The 27,223-nt window shown below is 35.7% G+C and overlaps 3 protein-coding genes across 3 annotated transcripts; 2 read left to right on the top strand and 1 right to left on the bottom strand.

The window, feature by feature from the left end:
- Positions 1-1,002: 1,002 nt before the first annotated feature.
- Positions 1,003-8,125, bottom strand: LOC132543487 (UBX domain-containing protein 6-like). The gene is made up of 3 exons (XM_060206995.1): positions 7,786-8,125; positions 6,053-6,354; positions 1,003-4,296 (listed from the first exon to the last, which is right to left on the bottom strand). The coding sequence occupies exons 2-3, from the start codon at positions 6,270-6,272 to the stop codon at positions 3,200-3,202; spliced, it is 1,317 nt and encodes a 438-aa protein (XP_060062978.1). The 5' UTR covers positions 6,273-6,354; positions 7,786-8,125; the 3' UTR covers positions 1,003-3,199.
- A 291-nt stretch (positions 8,126-8,416) lies between these two features.
- LOC132543452 (acid phosphatase type 7-like) lies at positions 8,417-12,393 on the top strand. Its single transcript, XM_060206951.1, has one exon. It carries the CDS (start codon positions 8,859-8,861, stop codon positions 10,461-10,463), a length of 1,605 nt encoding a protein of 534 aa, XP_060062934.1. The 5' UTR covers positions 8,417-8,858; the 3' UTR covers positions 10,464-12,393.
- Positions 12,394-14,427: 2,034 nt separating this feature from the next.
- LOC132543460 (vacuolar fusion protein MON1 homolog A-like) lies at positions 14,428-27,152 on the top strand. Its single transcript, XM_060206961.1, has 7 exons — positions 14,428-14,715; positions 16,211-16,380; positions 19,975-20,413; positions 21,828-22,003; positions 22,421-22,541; positions 23,599-23,880; positions 24,522-27,152. Exons 1-7 carry the CDS (start codon positions 14,428-14,430, stop codon positions 24,660-24,662), a joined length of 1,617 nt encoding a protein of 538 aa, XP_060062944.1. The 3' UTR covers positions 24,663-27,152.
- The last annotated feature ends 71 nt before the right edge of the window (positions 27,153-27,223 follow it).

The raw sequence follows: 27,223 nt of genomic DNA on the forward strand, positions 1-27,223 counted from the left end.
TTGCAATATGGTTGGTCTTGCACAGGAAGTTATAGTTAACCTTGATATTTATCAGAGAAACCTGTACTGTGGAATTTTTATACAACTGTCAAAGATTTTGTTGGGTTATATTGTAGTAAGAATTTGTCCGTCCTTCGTAAACTTTCATTTGTCAGGAGAGCTCCTCCCACAATTTTCAACCAGTTGTTTTTCAAACATGGTAGATTTAATATCCATGGAAGGTATTTGTGTTTTCCTCCATGACAGTTTGATAAAACTGTATTTGGAAGAGTTATTGCCCCTTTTTCATGTTAATCTCGCCTGGAAATCTTCATCTTGATGATATGAAGTTATGTTTTTCTGAACAGTAGTTTGATTTGATGCTATTTGGAAAAGTTACTATACTTTTTATTGTTTTTAATAATGTTAAACTTGTCCAGAAATCTCACTTCTCAACTGATTTCTTTCAAACTTGGTTAACTTAATCTCCATAACAAGAAGTGATTTTCCTACACAGAAATTTGATTCCAGAAGTTTTGAAGGTGTTATCGCCCTTTGGATTTTTAGCTTTGTTTTTTTTTGTTTTATCTTGTCAGTCGTCCTTTGTCAGTCATCAATCAATTTCTTTCAATCTTGGTAGGTTTGATTATCACAATTATAGATTGTGTTTTCACGAGTACATTTTGATTCAACAATATTTCACAAAGTTATTGCCCTTTGTTCTTTTCAGAATTTCAATCTTGTCCAGAGATTTCTTTGTTTTCCACCCATCTTTTTTAATCTTGGTACACTTAAATTTATCACTAGAATATACAGCACTTTTTTCCCTTTTTTCAAAGTTTCACTACTATTTCCATTTTGTTTTATTAACAAAATCTAAACATATCTTTGACAATGGATGGGCTTATACTGTTCTACCCTGCAGGACTCTTAAAACTGACGACATATGGAACATCAATAGAATTAAAATGAACAATCTACTGCAGTCACCATTTCTAAATACAACGACATCAAGAACCAACAGTTTTGTTACAATATTTTATTACTGTTTAAAAGGCAATATGTAAGTTTCAACATAAGATTTTTCTCCTTTCATGATTGCTACTTGTAGAAGGGATATCCATAAGATAAATCAGAACTGCTGAAGTTAGCATAATTTAGAAATGTTCTAATTGAGACTTTAAAGCATGCTAAAATGTATACTACCAATACAGGGCCAACAAAAACAACAGCCTAAACATTTATCATTGGAAACTTTATAAACGATAAATAACAAACTTGAAATTATCACATACATTGTTTATACAAAACTATGAAGCTTATTGAGTGATGTAGCCAGTGCACCTCCCCATCTAGATATTGATATTCCTTTCAATTTACTTTGATTATTCTTAGACATCCTAGGTTTCAAAACTTTGGCCTTCAGCATCAGTGATGAGTCCTGGAGGGACAAGCGACTGTATGATGCAGTTTAATGCACTATCTGGCTCTACTTTATATATTTGTATCCAAAGGTACTCTCCACATCTGTATCTTTTGTAAAATCTTGAAAAGCAAACAATCATTTGCAGGGATACAGATTGATTAATGTCAAGTTTGAACAAGATTTCTCTGTCACCTCCAAGGACTAACAAAACAATGAATCATTGATAAACTACCAATACATCAGTTTTTAGTGAGAGAGATTAGACACCTATCAAGACAACAAACATACAAACACTGAGACAGTAAAAAAAGATGATCTCTTGCAGCAAGAACAAACTAGAAATCACAACCTTTGGGGCAAAACTTTTGTCTAACCCTCGATTTGAAGCAGACCGTGGAACTGACAACTAGCAACATAACTGGTCAAGGTGGAATTCTCTTACAAATTTAACACGATTCTATATCAATACAAACGGTAATGAGGAATTTACTAGTGTAAATATGCTTGAAAGCTTTTCCCGTTAGAAATAAATTTCTTGCGTGTGTAATACTTATCACTGCTACAGGTAATCATTTCATAACCTCTGTGATATAGATAAATATAAAATTTGTTGCAGTCAGATTAAATGGAGAATATTTCTGCTAATTGAGTTATTTTCACAACCTTCATAAGTTCATGACCCAGTGTATATGGACACCTTTCTATTTCCGACATTTGTACCCTATTTATCCCAGGGAATCAAGAGTTCCCTACAGAGTGGGCATATACAGGGAACTTTTTTTATCATCATGTTATGAGACTAAACAAAACATTCCAACACAAAGAAAAAAATTGTCACAAAGAAAGTCAATCATAGAGATGGAAGAAACAGTACATGTTAAGGACAAATACGTCTTTTTCTGATGATATGCATATATATAATATTGACTAGCGAATCTGGACAACAAATTAAACTTCACTCTAACAAAAAATCAACAAATAATAAATTTCTGCTGTAGTGTATGTGAGTTCAAAATGTTCCATATTGTCATCATGTCTCAATTTAAATCTGGATGTTAATTAACTCTATTAACATTGTCCTATTTCACTGACTTCCAAAGCCAGAGTACCGAAAACTTTTGTAACAAACTCCTGATCAATGCTGTGTTAATTCATTAACTACAAAAAAATCAGTTAAAATAAAACTGAAAAGAACTGAAAGTACTGCTAGTGGCATTATATCAAAATTATTATCATTTGAAAAGCAAGATTATATACAAACAATGTATTCTTATTGTGGTTTTAATTTTTTCAGTGTGTCACCAACAGACTGTGAAGAAAGGACTATAAAACAAGTGGAATGTAGTCACATTTTATCTCCAATTTCCCATTATTCTAAGCAAAGTTAAACGGAATTTGTTTTCTGGACAAAAATATATTTCCAGTTAGGAAGGCTATAATAAGAATATTCACCATACCTATATATAACTTACATATGATAGACACCATTTAAATGATCTACATATGTATTGTTTAAACTTAAAGCATTACAGGACAGCTCCAAAATGTAGAAAATCCTATCAAGAAAATAAAATGGGCAAATGCCATACATCTAATGTATATATTAACAATTTTCTGATATATAATTAGCTTTACATACATGTAACAGTAATTTTGTTCATCGATAAACTTGTGTGAGAAGGCCAGTATGAACAAACTAAAAACACATGCATGATAACAAAAGCTTCTGAAATACCAGGGGTATAACCACATTACTCTCCATATATTATCACAATACACAGTCACATCAGAGTATCATAATGTTTCTATCAGAGACATAATTTCTTGCTTCAGTATTGCACCTTCTGCCCCAGCACCCTGTTGTGCCTTGAGATCAGCCATCAATGCCTGGTCCCATGAGAAGGTAACTACCACTGCAGGTACCAGTCCAGCTTCGGCAAATGTGTCCGTTTCCTCCAGTTTCTGACCCACTGATAAAAGCTGAAATGGTATCCAATCATTTGCTAAATTTTCTCTCACATATGAAAATAAAGAAGACACTTTTTCCTGGGCCTTAAATGTTCCTTGCAACAAAACACCATTTGGCAGGCGAACTCGAATAAGGGTAAAGCGATACTTCCTCAATTCCCGTAATTCATCCCTTTCTCGCATGGCTTTAGTGCGTAACATGCCAAGCTTTTCCACTGCATCATGTCTCCTCTGTTGTTCTTTCTTGATTTCCTCAGGATTAACATTATAGAATTCATTAGGAATGTCGAACTTGGAAGCATGTTGTGAGGGATGGTACACTTTTAATGCCCTGTCCAGCTGAGGTTTGATTGGCTCTGCTGCTAACAACACTTCTTTAAGGCCACTAAGTCTCTCAGTGTCTTGTGCCATGACTTCATCCATTATATAAAAATTTTCTTCAGTTTCATTTACCAGCTGGGACATTATATGAAAGCCTGCAGCTTGTAGAAACTCATCACTTCCCCTTAAAGGCTCTATTTTCTCTGTGAATGCTTTAGTCGTCAGTCGGATCTTTCGGAACTTCTCCTCGCCAGGATTTGCTATGATATTACCAAGAATTTTAACCAATGTTTCAATTCCAATTCTGACTTTCTCTTTATCTTTGTTGAGAGTATGAATCATTAAAGCAGAAGTCATTTCTGGTTCTTCTGCAATTTGCTTCAAGAGGAACTCCTCAATGCAGGCTTCCATTTCATTTTTGGGAAGGACTGCGGGACCAATATCTGGACAAGTGTAGAGAATTTGTGACAGTACAGGAGCACTGTCCAGTTCTACCTTTGTTGGACCTGCTCGGGCCACCTCCGCAGCAGCTAAGGCCTGCTCCTGCCGTTTCAACTCTGACTCCATCTCCTGCTTCATCTTAGCTCTCTGAGAAACTGCAGCTGATGAATAAAAGAAAAATGGATTTTTTTTTTTTTCAAACAAAATAGAAATGATAAAAAATTTTCTTAATAAATCATGTCTTCACCAAGTTCTTTTTTTTATGCCCCACTGTTTTATGGAAGGTATATGATACAGCCTTAACCCTGCCTACCACATTCCTTTCCACATCAATGTCAAATTTTAAGATGCTCTAAACACATCTGGTTTATATTTATCTTATAGTATTATAACATTAAGTTCTACACCTGATTATATTAAGTGGCCAAAGGTCAAAGGTAAAGGGTCAAAGTTCACATTTGACAACTTCTGCAAATTAATCAAACGATGAAACTTGCACACATGAGAACAGAGACATTCCTGTCTGAAGACATGTTCTAGTTTTTCAATTTAGAGAAAAGGAAAAGTTCTGTCTATGGACAACTTGATTTCAGTACCATTAGTAAAGTTCTGACTACGGACAACTTGATTTCAGTACCATTAGTAAAGTTCTGACTACAGACAACTTGATTTCAGTACCATTAGTAAAGTTCTGACTACAGACAACTTGATTTCAGTGTCATTAGTAAAGTTCTGACTACAGACAACTTGATTTCAGTGTCATTAGTAAAGTTCTGACTACGGACAACTTGATTTCAGTACCATTAGAAAAGTTCTGACTACGGACAACTTGATTTCAGTGTCATTAGTAAAGTTCTGACTACAGACAACTTGATTTCAGTGTCATTAGTAAAGTTCTGACTACAGACCCCTTGATTTCAGTGCCATGAGAAAAGTTCTGATTACAGACCCCTTGATTTTAGTGCCTTGAGAAAAGTTCTGACTACAGACAACTTGATTTCAGTGCCATGAGAAAAGTTCTGACTACAGACAACTTGATTTCAGTGCCATGAGAAAAGTTTGGACTACAGACAACTTGATTTCAGTGTCATTAGTAAAGTTCTGACTACAGACCCCTTGATTTCAGTGCCATGAGAAAAGTTCTGATTACAGACCCCTTGATTTTAGTGCCTTGAGAAAAGTTCTGACTACAGACAACTTGATTTCAGTGCCATGAGAAAAGTTTGGACTACAGACAACTTGATTTCAGTACCATTAGTAAATTCCGACTCCTACATCCTGATTAAAAGAATGCACGGTAGTCCACACTCTACAACTGTAGACAATTATTAAGAAACTTAAAACTCTAAACAAGGCATTGTAAATGATATCTATCACAGGTCAACCTTGACTGAAGCACAATTAAAGATGGTCAAATACATTAAGTTGGATCTAAATCCTTTAAGGAATGTAGCCACTTGAGTACTGACAAATAGCAGCATAATGAACATGACCCATCAGTCATGAAACTCAAACTCATTCGAGATATCATGGTCCTTTTGGAGAATGTGAAGTCTAACCGAAATTCCTCAAGAAATGAAGCAGCTTGAGGGCTATCAACGACTCTCTAGGAAAAAATGGCTGTTCCAAAAACTCCTACATGTTTCATCCAAATTTTGTGAAATATTGCTTTTTATTTCTGATGTAGTTCATATACACAGAAATTTTGTTTATACTATCAATCTTTTGGTTTAGTAAGCACAGCTTGACTAGTAACAAAGCTCTGTAACCAACAAATGAAATTTGAGAAAAATCCTCTGTGCTGTTTTTTATCGGCATGAAATTTATACAGGCACCACAAGGGTCTAAGAGGAACCTACAGTCCACCATCTGGTGATCAGAAATCTGAAGCAGAATGTACATGTATTTTAATTTTACCTGACTTTCTAGTATTCTGACCCTGATTTCTGATCATGGCAGCTTCAGCAGCCTTCTGTGCTTCCCTGGAGGTTTGTTGTCTTGACACAGGATGGATTGGTTCTGTCACCATGGTTCGAGGAGTTGACCGGGTATCATCTGTAAGGCGATGACCATCTCCAGCTCTCTTAAAGGTGACATCAAGTTTTCTTTTTTGAAAAAATTTCTTGATTGCAGCCATCTTTTCAGTGGTTATTCAAAACTGAGAAAGAAATCTCACTGCCTTTCCAAGTTTGGTTGAGTTGGAAACTGTTCAGCAAGGTCTGAAAAATTTATAATTAAAATTTTTTTTTATCTTAATATCACTGCATAAATTGCTTTTATACATGATTTGATCCTACGATGCATCACTAAAATTATTTGAGTTTCTATACAGATCTTTTTTAAGTCTAAGCATGATTAAGGATTTTACATAATAAATGACAAACATTTTTCTCAGTTATGGACTTTTTTCACTGTGAATAGATAACTATTTTTGGCCTTGTATATAACTACCTGTTTTCCCATTATCATTACATCCTTCATATGTAATTGTTCACAGTTCATCACTTATATGATGAACTTTGACAATGCTATCAAGTTCTATAAAAAAGAGCCAAGAAAGCTTGGCTAACCTAGCCATCTTTTGTTCTTTAGTCAAACACTCTACTGCTTGGCTAAGGGAAGTTCACACTAGTCAAGGTTGGAAATGTGATTTGTACTCTCAACTTCAGTACATACACATGGGTAGTCTGAAGGGTTCTAACCATTTATCCATGATTTTATTTTTGTCGTGTCACAGTCAAGTCAGAGTTCTGTCCTTTAAAAAAAAGTACCACCAAATTTCACAGACAGCAAGGTTCAGTATACCAGTAATGTTTTATGTTAAATAATGCATTGATGGAAAAATCAAGCTTTTTTCTACTAATTATTTTCATATGGACTGTGTACAACCAAGACAAAAACAATATTGTGGATACATTTACTACTAAGGATAATTTAATAGGATATATCATGGATGCATGCCATAGGCCTCTATATCCATACCAGTTCATACAACACGTTACATTTCTAGGATACTTCCTGTATCAATGAGCAACATTTAAACTATAAATTGAAAGTTATGTTATTACGGTTACAGTATTCATCTAGACAGATTTCAAACTTAATGACATCATCCGAATCTATTACATCCTGAGGGAGACTGTTCCATAGATCAATAACACAGAAAGTAAAGAAATGCTTCCGTATATCAAGGTGAGGGTGTTGTTGAAAAAGTTTATGCGAATGCCCTCTCATTTACTACTCTTATCACATTGAAACATAATATTCCTAGTCATATAAAAGTTTTTTCTTTTCTACTGGGCATTATATAATAAGTTTCTTTTCATCAATGAGTGATACAGAATAAGGCCTATATAGTTAATGCTCACGAGCTTATTATGTCATGTTTTTAAATAAATATTGCTCAAAACCATTTGAAACTAAAAGAACAGATAAGCGCCATGACAACTCTTCCAATTATCCCCAAGATTTCCCTGCACCCATAGCCAACACCCGATTCCAAAAGACAAGTTTAAAGGGGCTGTCTGGTGATGGGACAAACAAACTCGGGTTGTACATGTGCAGTTGGTATCCGTCCAACGCCGGCATTGGCTACTCATTATAACCACGCACCACAGACATTGTCAATATATTCCCCATAGCCGACGCACCTTTCTTGTCAATCTTTGAACGTATCCTTGTGCCATAAATTGACCAAGATATGGCTATGAGGACAGTGTTGACACCGAGCCAAATAAGCAACAATAGCAGTATTTGGACCTGAACGTCGTCCGTATCTGTTATTGATGGATTGGCACTGAAAAAGTCGCTTATGTCGTTGCAGAAACCGAGAATGACACTCCACGATGAAGTCAGCAAAGTGTTGGCTTTAGATTCCAAATCATTCATTAGAATTGGCGATTCATCGAAACCACAAAAATATCAGTTTGGATAATAGACGAACTCTTACAATTGTTAGAGAGTACAAAACTACACTCAAAGATCCGAAATCAACGATACCTTCCACCATCACAGAGTCGCTAATGATTTACGAATGTAACTCCAACGCGGGAGGGGGGCAACTCTTACTGGTGATTAGTTTAAACAATATATCATGTGCTCATCTGTATATATATCCTAATAATTTTTTACTTGTAAATTCCATTCATTACATGATTTTAATGAATGACAGCCTGTGAGCAGTATTATTTGAGCCCAAAAGGGTTTTTCGTCAATGATATGTCTCATGTAGAAATTAATAACGACTCTATTCGTAGGGTTAATTTTTAGCGGAAGTAGCAGTTGAAGTTGTTTGGTGTGTTTTCTGTTGGACACTCTAGGTGCTACATCGTAAGTCAAGCCGAAACCTCGTATATTTTTGCTTACGCCAGAAATGCAAGTGAACTAACATTATAGCGACAATCACATGCAGGATGTGATTTTTTTTCAACATTTTACATAATTTTGTTATCGGAGACAAACTTAAGGTGTTGTTTTCCTGAAAACCCAACACGTCATCAATATTTACAGGTGACAGCATGCATGGCTACAGAAAACGTAGTTGTAATTAACTTCATGCAGAATGCAGTCATAATGTACCGGAATATCAGCCAAAAGATGTCGTTTATCTCGACTTGTGCTCTGCCATGAGTCGTCTATACGTCTTGATAGTTATCTAATATCATTCTGAAAAAATACAGGTACTAAAGTGAGAATCGATCAGTTTTACCTGCCGACCTTAAACATGAAGTTGGAAAGACCTGCTGTTTTGATTCACTTAATGACTGTTTTGTTCTTGGTGTCCAGTTTTTCATCTGTCTTTTGCGCTTATGCGGACCCTGTAAGACAAATGGATTCTCAAGATTCAGTTATTTTTCAAATGAAACGACAAACTGATGACACCCTTCCGAGGCAGATTCACATTGCTTTTGGTGTTGATCCGACAGACATAACAATAATGTGGGCGACAGAGAAAGAAGACCAGTCCATTGTCCAGTTCAATCCACAAAATCGACCAGGAAGCACTGTTTCAGTGGAAGGAAAATCAGTGGTATTTGAGAATAACACTAAAGGGTGGAAATATCTACATAGAGTAGCTTTACAAGGTTTGATTCCAGGCTGTCTATACTTCTACAATGTTGGTGGTGACATCCAGTCACAAAGGAGCAATTTTTTCAGCTTCAGAGTTCCATTCAAATATGAACCACACACTTACATGGTATTTGGTGATCTAGGAACTAAAAGTGCAAATCTTCAGTTCTTAGTTCATGAGTCTAGGGCAAGAAACTACAGTGCTATTTTTCATGTAGGGGACATTGCCTATGACTTGGGTAGTGATGGGGGTAAAGTTGGAGATAAATTCTTGAACTTGATCCAATTGATGTCTGCCAACACACCTTATATGACAGTTCCAGGAGACCATGACTTGTTCAAGGATGACGAATATAGGTACAGATTTTCTAATCCAAATGCTGACTGGCCAATGCAGATGGAGCAGTTATGGTACAGCATAAACATGGGGAAAACTCACTTTGTATGCATTTCTACGGAAGTGTTTTTCTCTGATGAAAGAAATGTAGAAAGGTTTATGAAGTGGTTACAACATGACCTTACAAAAGCCAATGACAATCGAAGTAACTTCCCATGGATTGTTGTAATGGCTCATCGTCCAATGTACTGTTCTGTGGATGACACAAGGGAAGATTGTAGAAAGCCAGATTCTGTTGTTAGACAGAATCTTGAAAGTGTTTACTCCCAGTTTGGTGTGGATGTTGTGTTCAGTGGACATAATCATATGTATGAGCGAACCTGGCCAACCTACCAGAACAAAGCTGTGGCCTTGAACTACATAAATCCAATGGCCCCAGTTCACATTATTGTTGGATCCCTAGGAAATCAATATCTGACGGAGTATACCTCAAAACCGGGTGGAGGATGGTCTGCATTTACAAAATCAGGCATGGAAATAGAAATATATGGACGCCTGACTGTATATAACTATACACACCTGTACTGGGAGGCCAGGTCAGCAATGGACAATAGCCTTGTGGATAGAATGTTGATAATTCAGAGAGTTCATGGACCATTCACAAATACTCAGGTTAACATTCCAGACCCATTGGGAGAGGCTGGTAAAGCCTGGAGAAATAGAAATGGAGCTACTGAAGATGATGGCTCACTGATCAACTTGAACTTTTTTGTAGTTTACGATGACTACAATACTCGAGTCACTGTGCTTTGTTTCACCTCCATCATCTTGCTGATTGGAGTTTGTTTGAGGAAAAAGATCATTAACTTTTTAAGATTTTGTTGTCTTAAAAATGATAAATGTAATAATAATATCACATGACTATATACGTGTTTAAGTCAGAAGAAAAAGTGTATTCAGTAATATAGATTGTTTTGGCTCATTTAGTGCCTTTATCCCACTTGAGTCTTTCACTTTTCTTTGGATTGTCATACAGGTTTATGTTCCTACAACCTCAATTGATTACAAGTAAAGTATACCAGAAATTTATCAGGCAAGCATCAGAATAATTGATTTTGAATTTTAGATTTGCTTGCCCTGCTGTAATTTTTAAGAATTTTCATTTCATTCAGTTGTGTTACTATACATATTGTTACAGTTATTTTGAAATAATTGGGATCATCACATACAGCATGTTGGTTTCTCCGTCCCATTATTTTGATATGATGTTCACTATTTCTAATTTTTTTATTTTGAGAAAAATTCATCTGTTTCTGATAAAAGTGAATGTTGAATCCTATGATAAATATGCATGTTGCATCAGGTGGTTTCCATTAATGATAAAAAGTTACTTCCCTTTATTAATATGTTCAACATGATGAGTATTTCACCTGAAAGAAGTGTCTTTTAGAAACTGTATTGTAATAATATTATATAATACATTTTTCTGTAGTTGCTCCCATCATTTACCCTGTAATTTAGAAGGAAAAGTGTCAGGTATGAATTTTTTAAATTTTGGTTCTAAATCAGTCCAGGTTCAGTGCCCAACAGGTCAGATGGTGCATTTTAACCAACTTTTATTGTTAAAAATATTATTCAGAATAGAAAAAGATAAGAAGTGTCTCCTTTTATGTCAAAGTATTATATAATTTGCATAAGTCATCCTTAAGAAGGAAAGAGAGTAGCATCTATATATATATCGTAAATGTACGTAGTTGATGTAAATAGTACCATTAATATGATAAATAGTTTGGCCTTATTCACAGCTTATTTTCCAGGAATGCATCATTTTCTTAATGCATAATTATTATAATCATGAATTTAATTTAGATTTTTTGATGTTACACATTATAAACATTCCATAACCAATACTATTTACTGGGATAAACAGATGAGCTGTGCAATATGTAAAACATATCCAAAATTTTATTGATACGAAGTTAGGTTTCCTTTTCATCCATTAGGTCACAACCCATTACAAAGTACGTAGTTATGATACAATATACCCAAAGGCTGTGCAGAATCTTTTCACATTTTAAACTTGTCAAATTTCATGGGTGGGATTTAGCTCAAAAATGTCTAGATGCTCTTTAGATAGTCCAAACCAAGGGTTGTTATTTTTAAGGTTGTCGCCAGCTTAAAAAGACACATTTTTAACTTCTCCAGTTGCACTGATGCTATTTGAAAAACAAAGAAAAAAAAAGTTTGAACTTCTTCTAAAATTCCACTACCACATATATAGACTAGAGGGATACACATTTTAGCTCAAACTTATCGTGAAAGATCCTAAGACAGTATTGTTAATTATTTGGGTTGGTCCGATGTCCAAGCTGGCCACAATATTTATGGTAGTCACCTTGGAAAAAACATATCACTAAACTTCTTACTTCTTCTCCACTGGTGCTGCTCAGAAATCAAGAAAATGTTGTGTTGTTGCTTTTTTCTTTAATTATTGTCACCGTCAGGACAGTTCTTGAATTTTTTGATAATCTGATGGAACCTGCTGAAATTGCACACTTGTTCTGATAACTAGACCAAGCACTACAGTTCTGTGTCTTTCTGTCATACTTGTTTTATTTTGTCATAAGGCACAATTTCTGACCATGTAAGTAATTGTTGAAGGGGTTTACAAATGGTTGTTATTACATGCACATAGATTTAGTGTGAAAAAACAATAGATTCCATGTTTTTCTTGCAAAGTTATGAAATTGAACATTAAAGTATATGTTACAATGTGTTATTTAGACTTATTACTGATAATATCACAAGAACTAACAAGATATTATATTATACGGTGAACCTTGTGGTTGTCAGCAATAAAAAATTTTTGTTATTATGTGTTAGTGTTGATAATTTCATCCCAACATCAACCAAATGTTTGACAGTCACCTGCTTTTAAACTGTTTGAAACATCACAGGCATTGGTCATCAGTCTTATTTTGTTTTGACAGATGATAAGGTGCAAATTACAGGTAACAAGATGTAGTTTTAAGAGTATAATAAAGTGAAAAAAATATTTATTTTAAGCTACAGACAATAACTGTACAGATAACAATGGCTACAGAGGTACAGCTGTTAACAATAGCTACAGGTAACAGAGGTACAGCTGTTAACAATACCTACAGGTACCTAGCTACAACTGTTAACAATAGCTACAGAAACCTAGGGTACAGCTGTTAACAATAGCTACTGGTACCCAAAGCTACAACTGTTAAAAATAGCTACAGGTACCCAAAGCTACAACTGTTAACAATAGCTACAGGTACCCAAAGCTACAGCTGTTAACAATAGCTACAGGTACCCAAAGCTACAACTGTTAACAATAGCTACAGAAACCTAGGGTACAGCTGTTAACAATAGCTACAGAAACCTAAGGTACAGCTGTTAACAATAGCTACAGGTACACAGAAGTACAGCTGTTAACAATAGCTACAGAAACCAAGGGTACAGCAGTTAACAATAGCTACAGGTACCCAGAGGTACAGCAGTTAACAATAGCTACAGGTACCCAGACGTACAGCTGTTAACAAAAGCTACAGGTACCCAGAGATACAGGAAAGATATGGGTTTAAACATGGAAACTAGCAACAGGAACCTGGATATGGACAATTTTACACTAGCCATGTACCTTCGGGTGTAGGCCCTATATATAAGTTCAAATGTGACACTAATCTTTTGACATGGAGGTTTTTGGTTATATAAATGTATCGATATTCTCCTCTCCTACTTTGGCTTGAGTTTAAAATAAAGCATAAACCTATATGTTTTGCATTGCACAAGTTATGATTAAAAGCACATGAATAATAATATCAGATATAATAACCAGAACAAAAACCTGCAGACTTACATAGAGAGTCTTCCATATTCATTACATAGACCTAGGCGGACTCAAAAGGAAATTTGAAATATAGCTGTTATTTTGTCACATTAAATATTACACAGAAATCATTTGCATTCTCTTTTGAAACATTACATTTACATGTTCCTAATAAACTAGTCTCTGCTTTGGGTGAAAAATTATGGCACTTTCATATAATGCATCAATGCTTACAAAACCGATTTTGACAGCTATATGGGCAGTTTCTTTCATTGTTAGCTCTTCATTTGTGACTTTTGTACAATTTTCAAGATTGCAGGTGGGAGTCAACACTGCTGGCAGACTACAAGTCCACAAGGTTTGATCTGCATGCCACGTTTTAATTCAATTGAAAAGTGGCACAACTCAGAACATCTACATGAACTTGATGTACTTCTCAAACTATCAGATTCACGAAAATTACGAAATTTACTGAATTATTGGGATAGTGCACCACCCCATCTAAATTTTGACATTTTTTTCAATCTCTTTGGAATTTCCTCATTCGCCTCTTAATAGGTTTAACATTTAGGCTCTTTGAAATCAATGACAAGACCTGGAAGGAGGAAACAGCTGTATGATGCATTTTAATTCTTTGTTTGACTCCGCTTTTATCCAAATTCGTATCAACTAATGCTATTAATTTCCGTGTCTTCAGTGCAATCTTTAAACAAGTTTATTAGATCTATAGAAAATGTGAAAACTCAAACAGTGCCGCTAAAGAACATCTGAATTAATATTATTGATATGTGGTCTCATATATCGGCACTACAGATTGTATTACCTTGAGACCTAAATTAGGGACAATTATAGACAGATGTTTGTTTTAAACACTATGACATATTTCGTTTTAATTTATTCTCTAGCTAGTCTTAATTTTGTATAAACCAGGATGTCAACGTTTCTTATCTTGGTCAGTGTTATGTTTGGCGAAAAAGGTTGAAAGCACTTCGAGTAGAGCGTTGATTTGACATTGATGTACACAGAAAAATGGCAGAGAAGAAGAAAGAGGCGGATCACCTGCCTACTTCAGAATCCGAACAAGATGATTTTATAGAGCCAGACCCTCCCGTAGACGTCAGTCAGGCTAATGCTGATACTTTTGTCAACATCGATTACGAAGATCTTGTCAATCCAGACTATGACAGTCATCCCAGCGGATACATCCATGATATCGTGAGGCAAGGTTCACACGACGGTGATGATGAGCAGAGAATGGGTGTTGGTTCTGCAAGCGACGTATCGACGGGAGAGGAGTCTAGTGAGGACCATACAGAGGTATAGTGCTAAATTAAACTAAAGTTACATATATGAACAGGACACAGACTGCTACAATGATGTACATACGTAGCCCTGTAGTTCTTGCAAAGACACGAGTCATGATAGAATGCCGGTATCAGGTACTACAGCATCGGCAAATCTGGCCATAAAGTCAAATCTGATTATACATATGTAGGAAAAATGCATATATATATAGGTGAAATTTTCTTCCTATGGTCGAATGACGCATTGGTAACAAACTTGCTTTTAACCCGGCGTTCTGCTTTCCCAGCATGTGTCTCACGTCATGACTGTATTAAATGAATGAAAAGATGTGTATAGCAACACAACCACACAGTTCCATACTAGATATGTAAGACCTTGTCCCCGGTCAGCTTCAAACAAAGATGAAGATAGGATGTATTTGGCAGTGTATACTGTATATGGAGTCCTGTCACGAGAAATTGAGGGATGAGCAGGGGAGAGTGGTGTGAGTGGTAGCTGCTTAGTGTAGAGAGTATAGGCCAGCCTTGAATGATTCAGGTCTGTCTGCATTAGTCTGAGAAGAGAGTAAACTATTCCAGTCTGCTATGTTTCTTGACATGGAAGATAAAAGTCTTTGGATGCCTAAATTAGATGATAGCAATGGTTTGGTCAAGTCCTGGGGTCAGACTTGGTTAAGTACTGGTTGGCTGGTATAGCTATAAAGTCTGGAGTACAGCAGTTGACCAACCTGACTTTCCTCCTACAATTCTGCAAGGAGCCCCACTTAACTAGTCAACCATTAACAAGAACAGTCTTGGAGTCTCCTACAATTCTGCAAGGAGCCCCACTTAACCAGTCAACCCTTAACAAGAACAGTCTTGGAGTTCTCAAATGAGAGTCATTATAGCTGTATCTGGCCACTCTTCCCTGGACAGCATACTCTGCCCTGGTAAGAACCCACATGAAGACTCATTGTTGTGATTTTGGACGATGCCAACACTAATAGTTTGAAATTTGTTTGATTTTTGCAAGCATGATGTATAAGTTGAATGAGCTCAATGATATGAATCCAATGATTTTTGGACTGACAGAAGATTTACTGTAGCAACATTTGTAGTTACTGATAGGTGGATGTGTTTTGCTTTACATTCCTCTTTCCTATTACACATGTAACAAGTGATAAAGACTTGCTGTCTTTTTTACTGAATTGGTTAAGTTGGTTATTTTTGGACAGTAATTAACTGTTTTCCATCCATGTCTCATTTGTCATTTAAACATATTACACTGTATTCCCTCCACGACATGGTTACTCATTATCACCAATTCCATATATTTTTTGGTGTGGGATATGTTGTATACCGTTCAGCCCCGAGGTAACCTTGTTGTTTAATAATAGTTTGCACTATCTCTTTGGGAAAGAGTAAAATTAAGAATTAATCAATTAGGATATCTAGATGTATGCAGGGAATTGGGTTTAAAATGGTAAAATGGGTCAAATTGAAATACAATATTCATTTGAAATTTTCAGATTTCTACAAAAGAGCTCTCCAAGGCTCTAGATGAAGTTTCTAAATTACAACATCCAGAAGTCAGTTCAGAAGATCTTGAAGAAATTGATGAAGTTGACACTCAAGAATGGCGACAACGAAAGAAACATGTGTTCATCCTAAGTGAAGCAGGCAAGCCTGTATATACCAGGTATCTAAATACTCTTTAGTAGTCATTTGTTAAGGATGTTCTTTACTGGACAGATAATGGAGATCATGAGAACACTTTGATTATTAGTTACTGGAGGATGGGAGATTTTTTAATACTGGACAGTCAGTGGAGAATGGGAGATTTCTATACCAGACAGTCAGTGGAGAATGAGAGATTTCTTTACTAGAGAGTTACTGGAGGATGGGAGATTTTTTATACTGGACAGTCGGTGGAGAATGGGAGATTTCTATACCAGACAGTCAGTGGAGAATGGGAGATTTCTATAATAGACAGTCAGTGGAGAATGGGAGATTTCTATAATAGACAGTCAGTGGAGAATGGGAGATTTATTTATAATAGACAGTCAGTGGAGAATGGGAGATTTCTATAATAGACAGTCAGTGGAGAATGGGAGATTTTTATAATAGACAGTCAGTGGAGGATGGGAGATTTCTATAATAGACAGTCAGTGGAGGATGGGAGATTTCTATAATAGACAGTCAGTGGAGAATGGGAGATTTCTATAATAGACAGTCAGTGGAGAATGGGAGATTTCTATAATAGACAGTCAGTGGAGAATGGGAGATTTCTATAATAGACAGTCAGTGGAGAATGGGAGATTTCTATAATAGACAGTCAGTGGAGAATGGGAGATTTCTATAATAGACAGTCAGTGGAGAATGGGAGATTTCTATACCAGACAGTCAGTGGAGAATGGGTGATTTCTATAATAGACAGTCAGTGGAGAATGGGAGATTTCTATACCAGACAGTCAGTGGAAAATGGGAGATTTCTATAATAGACAGTCAGTGGAGAATGGGAGATTTCTATAATAGACAGTCAGTGGAGAATGGGAGATTTCTATAATAGACAGTCAGTGGAGAATGGGAGATTTCTATACCAGACAGTCAGTGGAGAATGGGAGATTTCTATAATAGACAGTCAGTGGAGAATGGGAGATTTCTATAATAGACAGTCAGTGGAGAATGGGAGATTTCTATAATAGACAGTCAGTGGAGAATGGGAGATTTCTATAATAGACAGTCAGTGGAGAATGGGAGATTTATATAATAGACAGTCAGTGGAGAATGGGAGATTTCTATAATAGACAGACAGTAGAGGATGGGAGATTTCTATAATAGACAGTCAGTGGAGAATGGGAGATTTCTATAATAGACAGTCAGTGGAGAATGGGAGATTTCTATACCAGACAGTCAGTGGAGAATGGGAGATTAGACAGTCAGTGGAGAATAATTTTTTACCAGACAGTCAGTGGAGAATAGACAGTCAGTGGAGAATGGGAGATTTCTTTAATAGACAGTCAGTGGAGAATGGGAGATTTCTATAATAGACAGTCAGTGGAGAATGGGAGATTTCTATAATAGACAGTCAGTGGAGAATGGGAGATTTCTATAATAGACAGTCAGTGGAGAATGGGAGATTTCTATAATAGACAGTCAGTGGAGAATGGGAGATTTCTATAATAGACAGTCAGTGGAGAATGGGAGATTTATTTATACTTGACAGTCAGTGGAGAATGGGAGATTTCTATAATAGACAGTCAGTGGAGAATGGGAGATTTCTATAATAGACAGTCAGTGGAGAATGGGAGATTTCTATAATAGACAGTCAGTGGAGAATGGGAGATTTCTATAATAGACAGTCAGTGGAGAATGGGAGATTTCTATAATAGACAGTCAGTGGAGAATGGGAGATTTTTATAATAGACAGTCAGTGGAGAATGGGAGATTTCTATAATAGACAGTCAGTGGAGAATGGGAGATTTCTATAATAGACAGTCAGTGGAGAATGGGAGATTTCTATAATAGACAGTCAGTGGAGAATGGGAGATTTCTATAATAGACAGTCAGTGGAGAATGGGAGATTTCTATAATAGACAGTCAGTGGAGAATGGGAGATTTCTATAATAGACAGTCAGTGGAGAATGGGAGATTTCTATAATAGACAGTCAGTGGAGAATGGGAGATTTCTATAATAGACAGTCAGTGGAGAATGGGAGATTTCTATAATAGACAGTCAGTGGAGAATGGGAGATTTCTATAATAGACAGTCAGTGGAGGATGGGAGATTTCTATAATAGACAGTCAGTGGAGAATGGGAGATTTCTATAATAGACAGTCAGTGGAGAATGGACAGTCAGTGGAGAATGGTAGATTTCTATAATAGACAGTCAGTGGAGAATGGGAGATTTAGACAGTCAGTATAATAGACAGTCAGTGGAGAATGGGAGATTTCAGTGGAGAATGGGAGATTTTTATAATAGACAGTCAGTGGAGAATGGGTGATTTCTATAATAGACAGTCAGTGGAGAATGGGAGATTTCTATAATAGACAGTCAGTGGAGAATGGGAGATTTCTATAATAGACAGTCAGTGGAGGATGGGAGATTTTTATAATAGACAGTCAGTGGAGAATGGGAGATTTTTATAATAGACAGTCAGTGGAGAATGGGAGATTTCTATAATAGACAGTCAGTGGAGAATGGGAGATTTTTATAATAGACAGTCAGTGGAGGATGGGAGATTTATTTATACTGGACAGTCAGTGGAGAATGGGAGATTTCTATAATAGACAGTCAGTGGAGAATGGGAGATTTCTATAATAGACAGTCAGTGGAGAATGGGAGATTTCTATAATAGACAGTCAGTGGAGGATGGGAGATTTTTATAATAGACAGTCAGTGGAGGATGGGAGATTTTTATAATAGACAGTCAGTGGAGAATGGGAGATTTCTATAATAGACAGTCAGTGGAGAATGGGAGATTTCTATAATAGACAGTCAGTGGAGAATGGGAGATTTCTATAATAGACAGTCAGTGGAGGATGGGAGATGGGAGATTTCTATAATAGACAGTCAGTGGAGAATGGGAGATTTCTATAATAGACAGTCAGTGGAGAATGGGAGATTTTTATAACAGACAGTAAGTGGAGAATGGGAGATTTCTATAACAGACAGTCAGTGGAGAATGGGAGATTTCTATAATAGACAGTCAGTGGAGGATGGGAGATTTCTATAATAGACAGACAGTAGAGGATGGGAGATTTTTATATTAGACAGTCAGTGGAGAATGAGAGATTTCTATACCAGAAAGTCAGTGGAGAATGAGAGATTTCTATAACAGACAGTCAGTGGAGAATGGGAGATTTCTATAATAGACAGTCAGTGGAGAATGGGAGATTTTTATAACAGACAGTAAGTGGAGAATGAGAGATTTCTATAACAGACAGTAAGTGGAGAATGAGAGATTTCTATAACAGACAGTCAGTGGAGAATGGGAGAAAGCTTTATGTTTTAGATAGTGATTGGTGAATACTTTTTGTTAAAATTCACAATAAAAATGTGATGGATAATTTTACATATACTTTTGATGTTATTGTTAATCTATTGGAGTATCTCTCAAGACTCTAATGTTTGAATGTTTTGTTATATCAGGTGTGTATCACCTGTTATAGCAGTAAGTAAATGATATTTACATGATAAGTAAAATGTTCCTATCAGTTCAATACATAAGAAAAGTGAATTGACAGCATTTCAATGTGGTCATTAATATATGATTAATTTCTGTTCTTCAGGTTTGGAAATGAGGACAAGTTGGTGACAGTAATGGGGGTCATGTCAGCACTAGTTTCGTTTGTTAATGATTCCAAAGACTTGGTGCGATTTATTGTGGCTGGTGATCATAAATTTGTCTTCCTTGTTAGAGAACACTTAATTCTAGTTTGTGTGTCTCATGGTGCAGAGTCAGCTCAGCAACTCCTCCTTCATCTGTCTTACGTGTATAATCAAATTCTCAGTGTGCTCACATTTAGCACACTACATAGAATATTCAAACAGAGAAGAAACTATGATTTACGAAGACTTTTGACTGGTGCGGAAAAGTTTTTGGACAATTTGTTAAACATGATGGACACAGAACCTGGAATGTTGTTAGGAGCTGTTCGTTGTTTACCTTTAGACAGCCAAGTGCGGGACAACATAGCTCAGGCCATTGTTCAGAATGCCAAAGTTAAGGTAAGACTGGCAGTTATGACAGGGCAGAAAAACAGTTACAGTCTCAATGCTGGCTACTTCTTTACTGTGACTCTGTGTGCACTGATGCATGATAGTATGAAAGCATAATGCTTTCAGCAGTAAATCAGATTGTGATTCAGAACATAGGTACCTACTACAGGTAAAGAACTGAAGATATTTACTCTATATAAACCTACATGTATGATTCTGGTGAAAATACAAATCTTCACTATATACTACATAACATAAATTGAAGGGCCATATTTCAATCGGATACAAGTTCACTGTTTCAACACCTTAAGGTGAGGCAAGGTACATGTTAAATATCACTTTTTCATTGAAGCCTTACAGTTCCCAAGAAGATGTTGCTTAAAAAAGTTAGGAAAGATGCACAATTGTAAACACACTATGCAGCTTGTATTGAATTCTCTTTTATGTCATGTAAGCACCTTAACCAAAAAATAATGGTCAGTGAGAAATCATAACAAAAAGAATTGGAAGAATATAGGAGTTAGATAAAGGTAATTAATGTCATTTGTGTCACAGCAGTTTTATTTTTGTAACCAAATTCATTGATTTGTTGTTTGTCCTCAATATCTGTTCACAGTGTTTTATGCTCATGACAGGACTTGGTGTGTTTTATCCTATGTACAGGACTTGGTGTGTTATATCCTATGTACAGGACTTGGTGTGTTATATCCTATGTACAGGACTTGGTGTGTTATATCCTATGTACAGGACTTGGTGTGTTATATCCTATGTAAAGGACTTGGTGTGTTATATCCTATGTACAGGACTTGGTGTGTTATATCCTATGTACAGGACTTGGTGTGTTATATCCTATGTACAGGACTTGGTGTGTTATATCCTATGTACAGGACTTGGTGTGTTATATCCTATGTACAGGACTTGGTGTGTACTTGGTGTGTTATATCCTATGACTTGGTGTGGTGTGTTATATCCTATGTACAGGACTTGGTGTGTTATATCCTATGTACAGGACTTGGTGTGTTATATCCTATGTACAGGACTTGGTGTGTTATATCCTATGTACAGGACTTGGTGTGTTATATCCTATGTACAGGACTTGGGTGTGTTATATCCTATGTAGAGGACTTGGTGTGTTATATCCTATGTACAGGACTTGGTGTGCTATATCCTATGTACAGGACTTGGTGTGTTATATCCTATGTACAGGACTTGGTGTGTTATATCCTATGTACAGGACTTGGTGTGTTATATCCTATGTACAGGACTTGGTGTGTTATATCTTATGTACAGGACTTGGTGTGTACAGGACTTGGTGTGTTATATCCTATGTACAGGACTTGGTGTGTTATATCCTATGTACAGGACTTGGTGTGTTTTATCCTATGTGTGTTTGTCATTTATATCTGTTTTATCCTCCTGACAGGATTTGGTGTTTGCCCTCATTTTAGCCAACAACCAGCTTGTGACTCTGGTGAGGATGAAAAAATACTTCCTACATCCAATGGATCTTCACCTTATCATCAATCTAGTTAATGCGTCCGAATCTTTCAAGGCAGCAGAGTCTTGGACGCCGATTTGTTTACCCAAGTTTGACTCCAGGTTTGTTGACTGCTTTTTAGGCAATATTGTCACAGCCTTTGGAACTAGCTGTTACTATCTATCCTTGCTTTCTGATTGGTGGAAATATTCCAACAAATTATCAGCAAAACCTATTGGCAGTCATTTGCCATAAACAATACCACCGACAGTACTGAATTGATCATTGTACGTTGTATATTACATGTATACAAGAAATAATTAAATTTTCTAAACAAAAAATAACCAATAACTAACTTTTCTAAACAAAGTACATACTACTAGTACATGTATTACACTTAGAGAGAACAAGGATTATTTTTGGTCATGTTTACATTTATACTGTAAGTAATCTATCTTTAGTCATACGACAATGTCAGTTATGTCCAGGTTATGATATCATGTTTTATATTACAATTCCTTTGTATTGATTAATTATAGTGGTTTCCTACAAGCTCACATCTCTTATCTGGATGACCGCTGTGAAGCCTGTCTTTTACTTTTATCTGTTGACCGAGAGTCTTTCTTCACACTGTCAGAGTGCAGGAACAAAATCAAAGATGTAAGAAATTTTCTATGTCTATTTCAGTATGTAGAGGATCCTACACGAGTGTTGGTTTAATATGGTGTTTATCAAACAGTTCAGTAATGTAAGGCTTGTGATATATCAACTTATTGAATTTATTACATAATATAACCTGAATTTCTGAAAAACAAGAAAAAAATGAAAAATTTATATCCCAATGACAGACTTATTTGAAGCACTACCGAGTCAAACATGTGACTTCATCAACACATGATTTATTTATGATATCACAATAGTGTTAATACACCTTACAATGTTTATGACATGACCATATGACACAACACGCCAGTTGTGTATGTATGTCCAGTTTTTTAATTTAAACAAATACTTTTCTTTAATAATTAAATGTGATGACAGGAAGCAAGACATTATATTTTCTCTCATTTCTGCCAATGTGATACCAGTCTGTCCAGACAATACACCCAGATTTACTGGTCATGTATTACACACCCACCCATGCAATACAGGCATACACATGTAGAAATATGACAGGTCCAACTGACATCATCACCTGATACAATGTATACACATTCGTGTACAATAGTTATTTGCAGTGACATTTTATATTTTGTTTTAATTTTCTTGGATAAACATTGTTTGCCAGATCTAAGTATGGAGAATTCATTTGTTGATTAAATGTATTATAAAAATACAATTTTTATGTAGCATGGCATTCTTGGTGGCACATTGTATACATCTGAAGCTCACATTTTTCAATATCTAATCATTAGAAATGAGAGAAAAATACTCCTACATATATCGTGGTAAGGATGGATTATTTTAACTTTGAAGTCACAAAATGTGATAAAACTATCGGCAAAGCTACAAGTTTTAAGACACTTTATGACCCCTTGGTTGGAATATCCCTATCCTACACCCAGACACATGACAGAATCTGCTAATACACATACTGAGATGGAACGTTTAGTTAGGTGATAATCAAGAATATCAGGGGAAGGCTAATTATATAGAGTAGTGGTTTACTCCAACATTCACCAGGAGTTTTAATTGCTATAAATATTATTTTAACCAGCGGTTAGTAAAGTACAACGCCCTCAAGGCCATCAGTGATTCCTTGATGAAGACAAGTTACAGTATACAGCAGTGTGGAATATCAGACTTACGACATTTTCTATACAAGTCCCGACACATGGCACAGTTCACAAGTCCAGAGCTGGAGGCACCATACTTGTCAGAGGTGGAACAGGAACGCCTGTATGGGCTGTACTTCTATCTTCACCACCGAATACACACGTCAGCCCGGCCACTTAAAATACTCTACACTGTTGGCCCACATGAGACTCTCCTTGGCTGGGTAATATTCAACTCCTCTCACATAATGATGTTTAATAGACATTTTTTCATTAATGGTTATGGTAAGGTCATTAATTTTCCTGGTGGATTTATTTTCATTGAATTCTTTGGTATTCTTAATCCAGAAATTTAGATGTCCACGAAAATGATAACCAGATGAAAATTGACATGTGTTATAGTACAAGTTAATTTTGTGTTCAAGATCTATCCACAAAAAGAAGTGCCATGAAAATGTATATCTGGAGAACCAGAAAAATTTCAGCTCCACGAAAATATGTGATCTTACAGTATAAAATTATTATAAGTCCATTTCAGTTTGATTGATATGGTATAATTTTTACAGCATTTAAGGTAAAAAGGATACAGAAAAATATATTCCAAGCCCTTTTTCTTTAAAAACGCTTTGAAAATTCTGAATTTGATATAACAATCCAGGTGTACAAAGTATGTAACTTTGTTCATTGTACTAATCCAACGAAAAATTTTGAACTTTCGAGATTATGACGAAAAACCTCTGAGTGATGGAATTGTACATCCTTAATAGACACAAAGCTTTGTATAAAAGGCACAACACATTAGTTAGTTTACTAAGTTGTCTCAAGATTTACAAGATATAATGAGTTTTAAATGTTTGATATGCAGGTCACCCAGAGTTTTGAACTGTATGCAGTATTTGGACCACTAGTGACCAAAGTGGCAGCTATTCAAGCCATCAACAAGCTGTTACGCTGGGTGAAGAGGGAGGAAGATCGTCTCTTTATAGCAAACCATGTCACATTTTGACAAGTTTAATAAAGCTTACTGTGATATAAAGTTTTTAAAAATGGTACAAAGGATAAGATGATACAATGCCAGTATATTAGTGTCACGAGAATTCATCACTGCCAGTACTGGTTCTGTCACATCCAATATTCTATTCTACAAAGTCATGGAGTAACTTTTTCAGGTCTCTTTACATTAACTGCAGACACCTTCTTCAATGTCTAGATCATTGTGACAGTGACCAGAGAAATGACACATAGTGTAGTAGATAGATACACAAATTAATCAGATAAAGCCTTGTAACGTGCCCTGCAATATCATTAGTGACTTTCATCAAACAACATTTTACTGATGTGTCGTGGTCATATGATTTTTTGAAAAAAATGTAACATTTGTACTCCAAAGAAGATAAGAAGTTGAGTATGAAGACTTTTTGTTGTGTACATCCAGATTATGTTATAGTGCTATAGTAATAGAGATAATTCTCTGTAGAACATTGGTGATTTTATGACGAAGGGGGAGAATATAGGTCAAGGTCACTATTATAATCAGAAAAAAATAAACATCAAGCAACAATTTGGAAATAGGTTTGGTTATTCAGGGATTGTTTTCCCAAACAGGTCTCTGTTGGTAATTTTGATAAAGGTCCACATTCCTACCTTTACAATATGTAGAAAATCGTGGTTCTACTCATTTTGTTCTCATGATTCCACATTTATTTGATCACCATTGCTGTCGTCTTATTTTCTGTCGGCCTGCCACCACTCATTCAACCCTTAGCTTTCGGATTAAACCTAACACCTAATGTCAAGGTCATACATTCAATGTCAAAGGTGAATCTTTACACAAAATTGCAAAGAAACTGTGCATTCTGCAAGATCAAGCTTTAAAGCGTCGACAAAATTTCCGGGACATCAGCAATTAATCTAGATGACATTTTCCATAAACCAGTAGAGTATCGGGTCATATATTGAAGATGAAGGTCATGGCTTGTTTAAGATACTAGTTACATCACCATTACTTATGAAAGAAATGTAAGCCACCAAGCCAGCTTGCACTGTGACGTCGCCAGCATATTCAGATTTGTGGTTTCGCTAATATAATGTGTATCAAACTCCAAAGCTATATTATCGATTTAGGCAGGTGCTTAGGTATTGTAAATATTGTGGCTTTTCTATGGTTCCAATTTCTGTGGGTTTACCAAAATCAAGTCCTGAAATGGTCGATGATTTCCTTTATTAATTATATTTACAGTTTAAAGATAGAGCCCCTTCAGCATTAACAACCTTGATGATGTTATCTCTACAAATCTTGTTAATGTTTCTGTCTCTTCTATGATTGTATTAAAATAAATAAAATATAGATATATTATAGAGTACAGTAAATGCAATCAAATTTAAGTAAGTCCATTCATATCTGTTGGTGCCTACCATTCTTATTTCCTAGATTTGTTCACAATTTTGTCAACATGAACAAAATCATCGATAAAAAATAACATGGATTTACTTCTTCAAAATCATGGATGTCTTGTCGCTGTTAGGTACAACAATAGTATAGGGAACAAGAAAGGTGCTCAGACCACTCCAAACTTTTGTCCTATTGTTTTTCACTGGTGGAGAGATCTATTTGGTACTACAGGAACTCCAATCAGTGGTACTAGCAACTTCATCAACTATTACTGTAGATTAACATGGTGGATGTTGGTGATATTACAAATCTCTTATCACTTACCTTAAAGTTGTATAGGTGATATGTCTGCAGATTGATACAGTCAAGAGTCATTTGGTGCATGAGTTTTTATAGCATGTGGTTTTTAAGCTTTCAATGTCGGTCAGATTGTCTTTATTGTCGATATGAATGTAATGTGGGGGTAAATAGAATGGACATCATGATTATCTGTCTAAAACCCAGATTGCATTCAAAGTTACAAGAAATACAGTCTGACAAACATTCAGTGGTACATTTCAGGTATTATTTAAAACATAATCACAACTTTTGTCTGATTTAAGATTGTTTTTCTCATTTTATGTTTACAAACTGGAAAAATTATTTTAAAATCATTATCAGCAATGTAATTAACATAAAGCTATAATGCATGTTTTCTGAGGTGACATGCAAAAACATTGATGTAGTGTCTGTCAACATGGCGCCAAAATGACGTTATGTTATTGTCCCCTGGTCCAGACTGCATTCATACTCCAAAAAATACAATCCTGCTTAACATCAAGTTTACAGGAGGCCATCATACAAAATGTATATATAAAGCAATGAATGCTATATCTCCATCTGTACTCATCTAATCTCAAATTGTCCTGATCTTAATCATAATATTCACACCTACAATGTTTTCAAATTTCAGTTTTAAACAATGTGGGCTGAAGTGTATTGGAAATCAGGGGCTTTTGTCCTAGTAAAATATTAACTTATTGAAAAGTTATTTATTAATGTATGAAATATTATATTTGTATTGTCACATGAAAAACAATCTATATTAAAATGTGATTAACATTACACAGTTATTTTTTTGTTTTATTTATGATTTTAAACTGGAGAGAAGAGGAGATTAGTGATGTGTTTCTGGA

This window comes from Ylistrum balloti, unplaced genomic scaffold (assembly GCF_031769215.1).
Source record: "Ylistrum balloti isolate Yb309-2 unplaced genomic scaffold, AGI_CSIRO_Ybal_v1 Utg369756, whole genome shotgun sequence".
Lineage (NCBI taxonomy): Eukaryota > Metazoa > Mollusca > Bivalvia > Pectinida > Pectinidae > Ylistrum > Ylistrum balloti.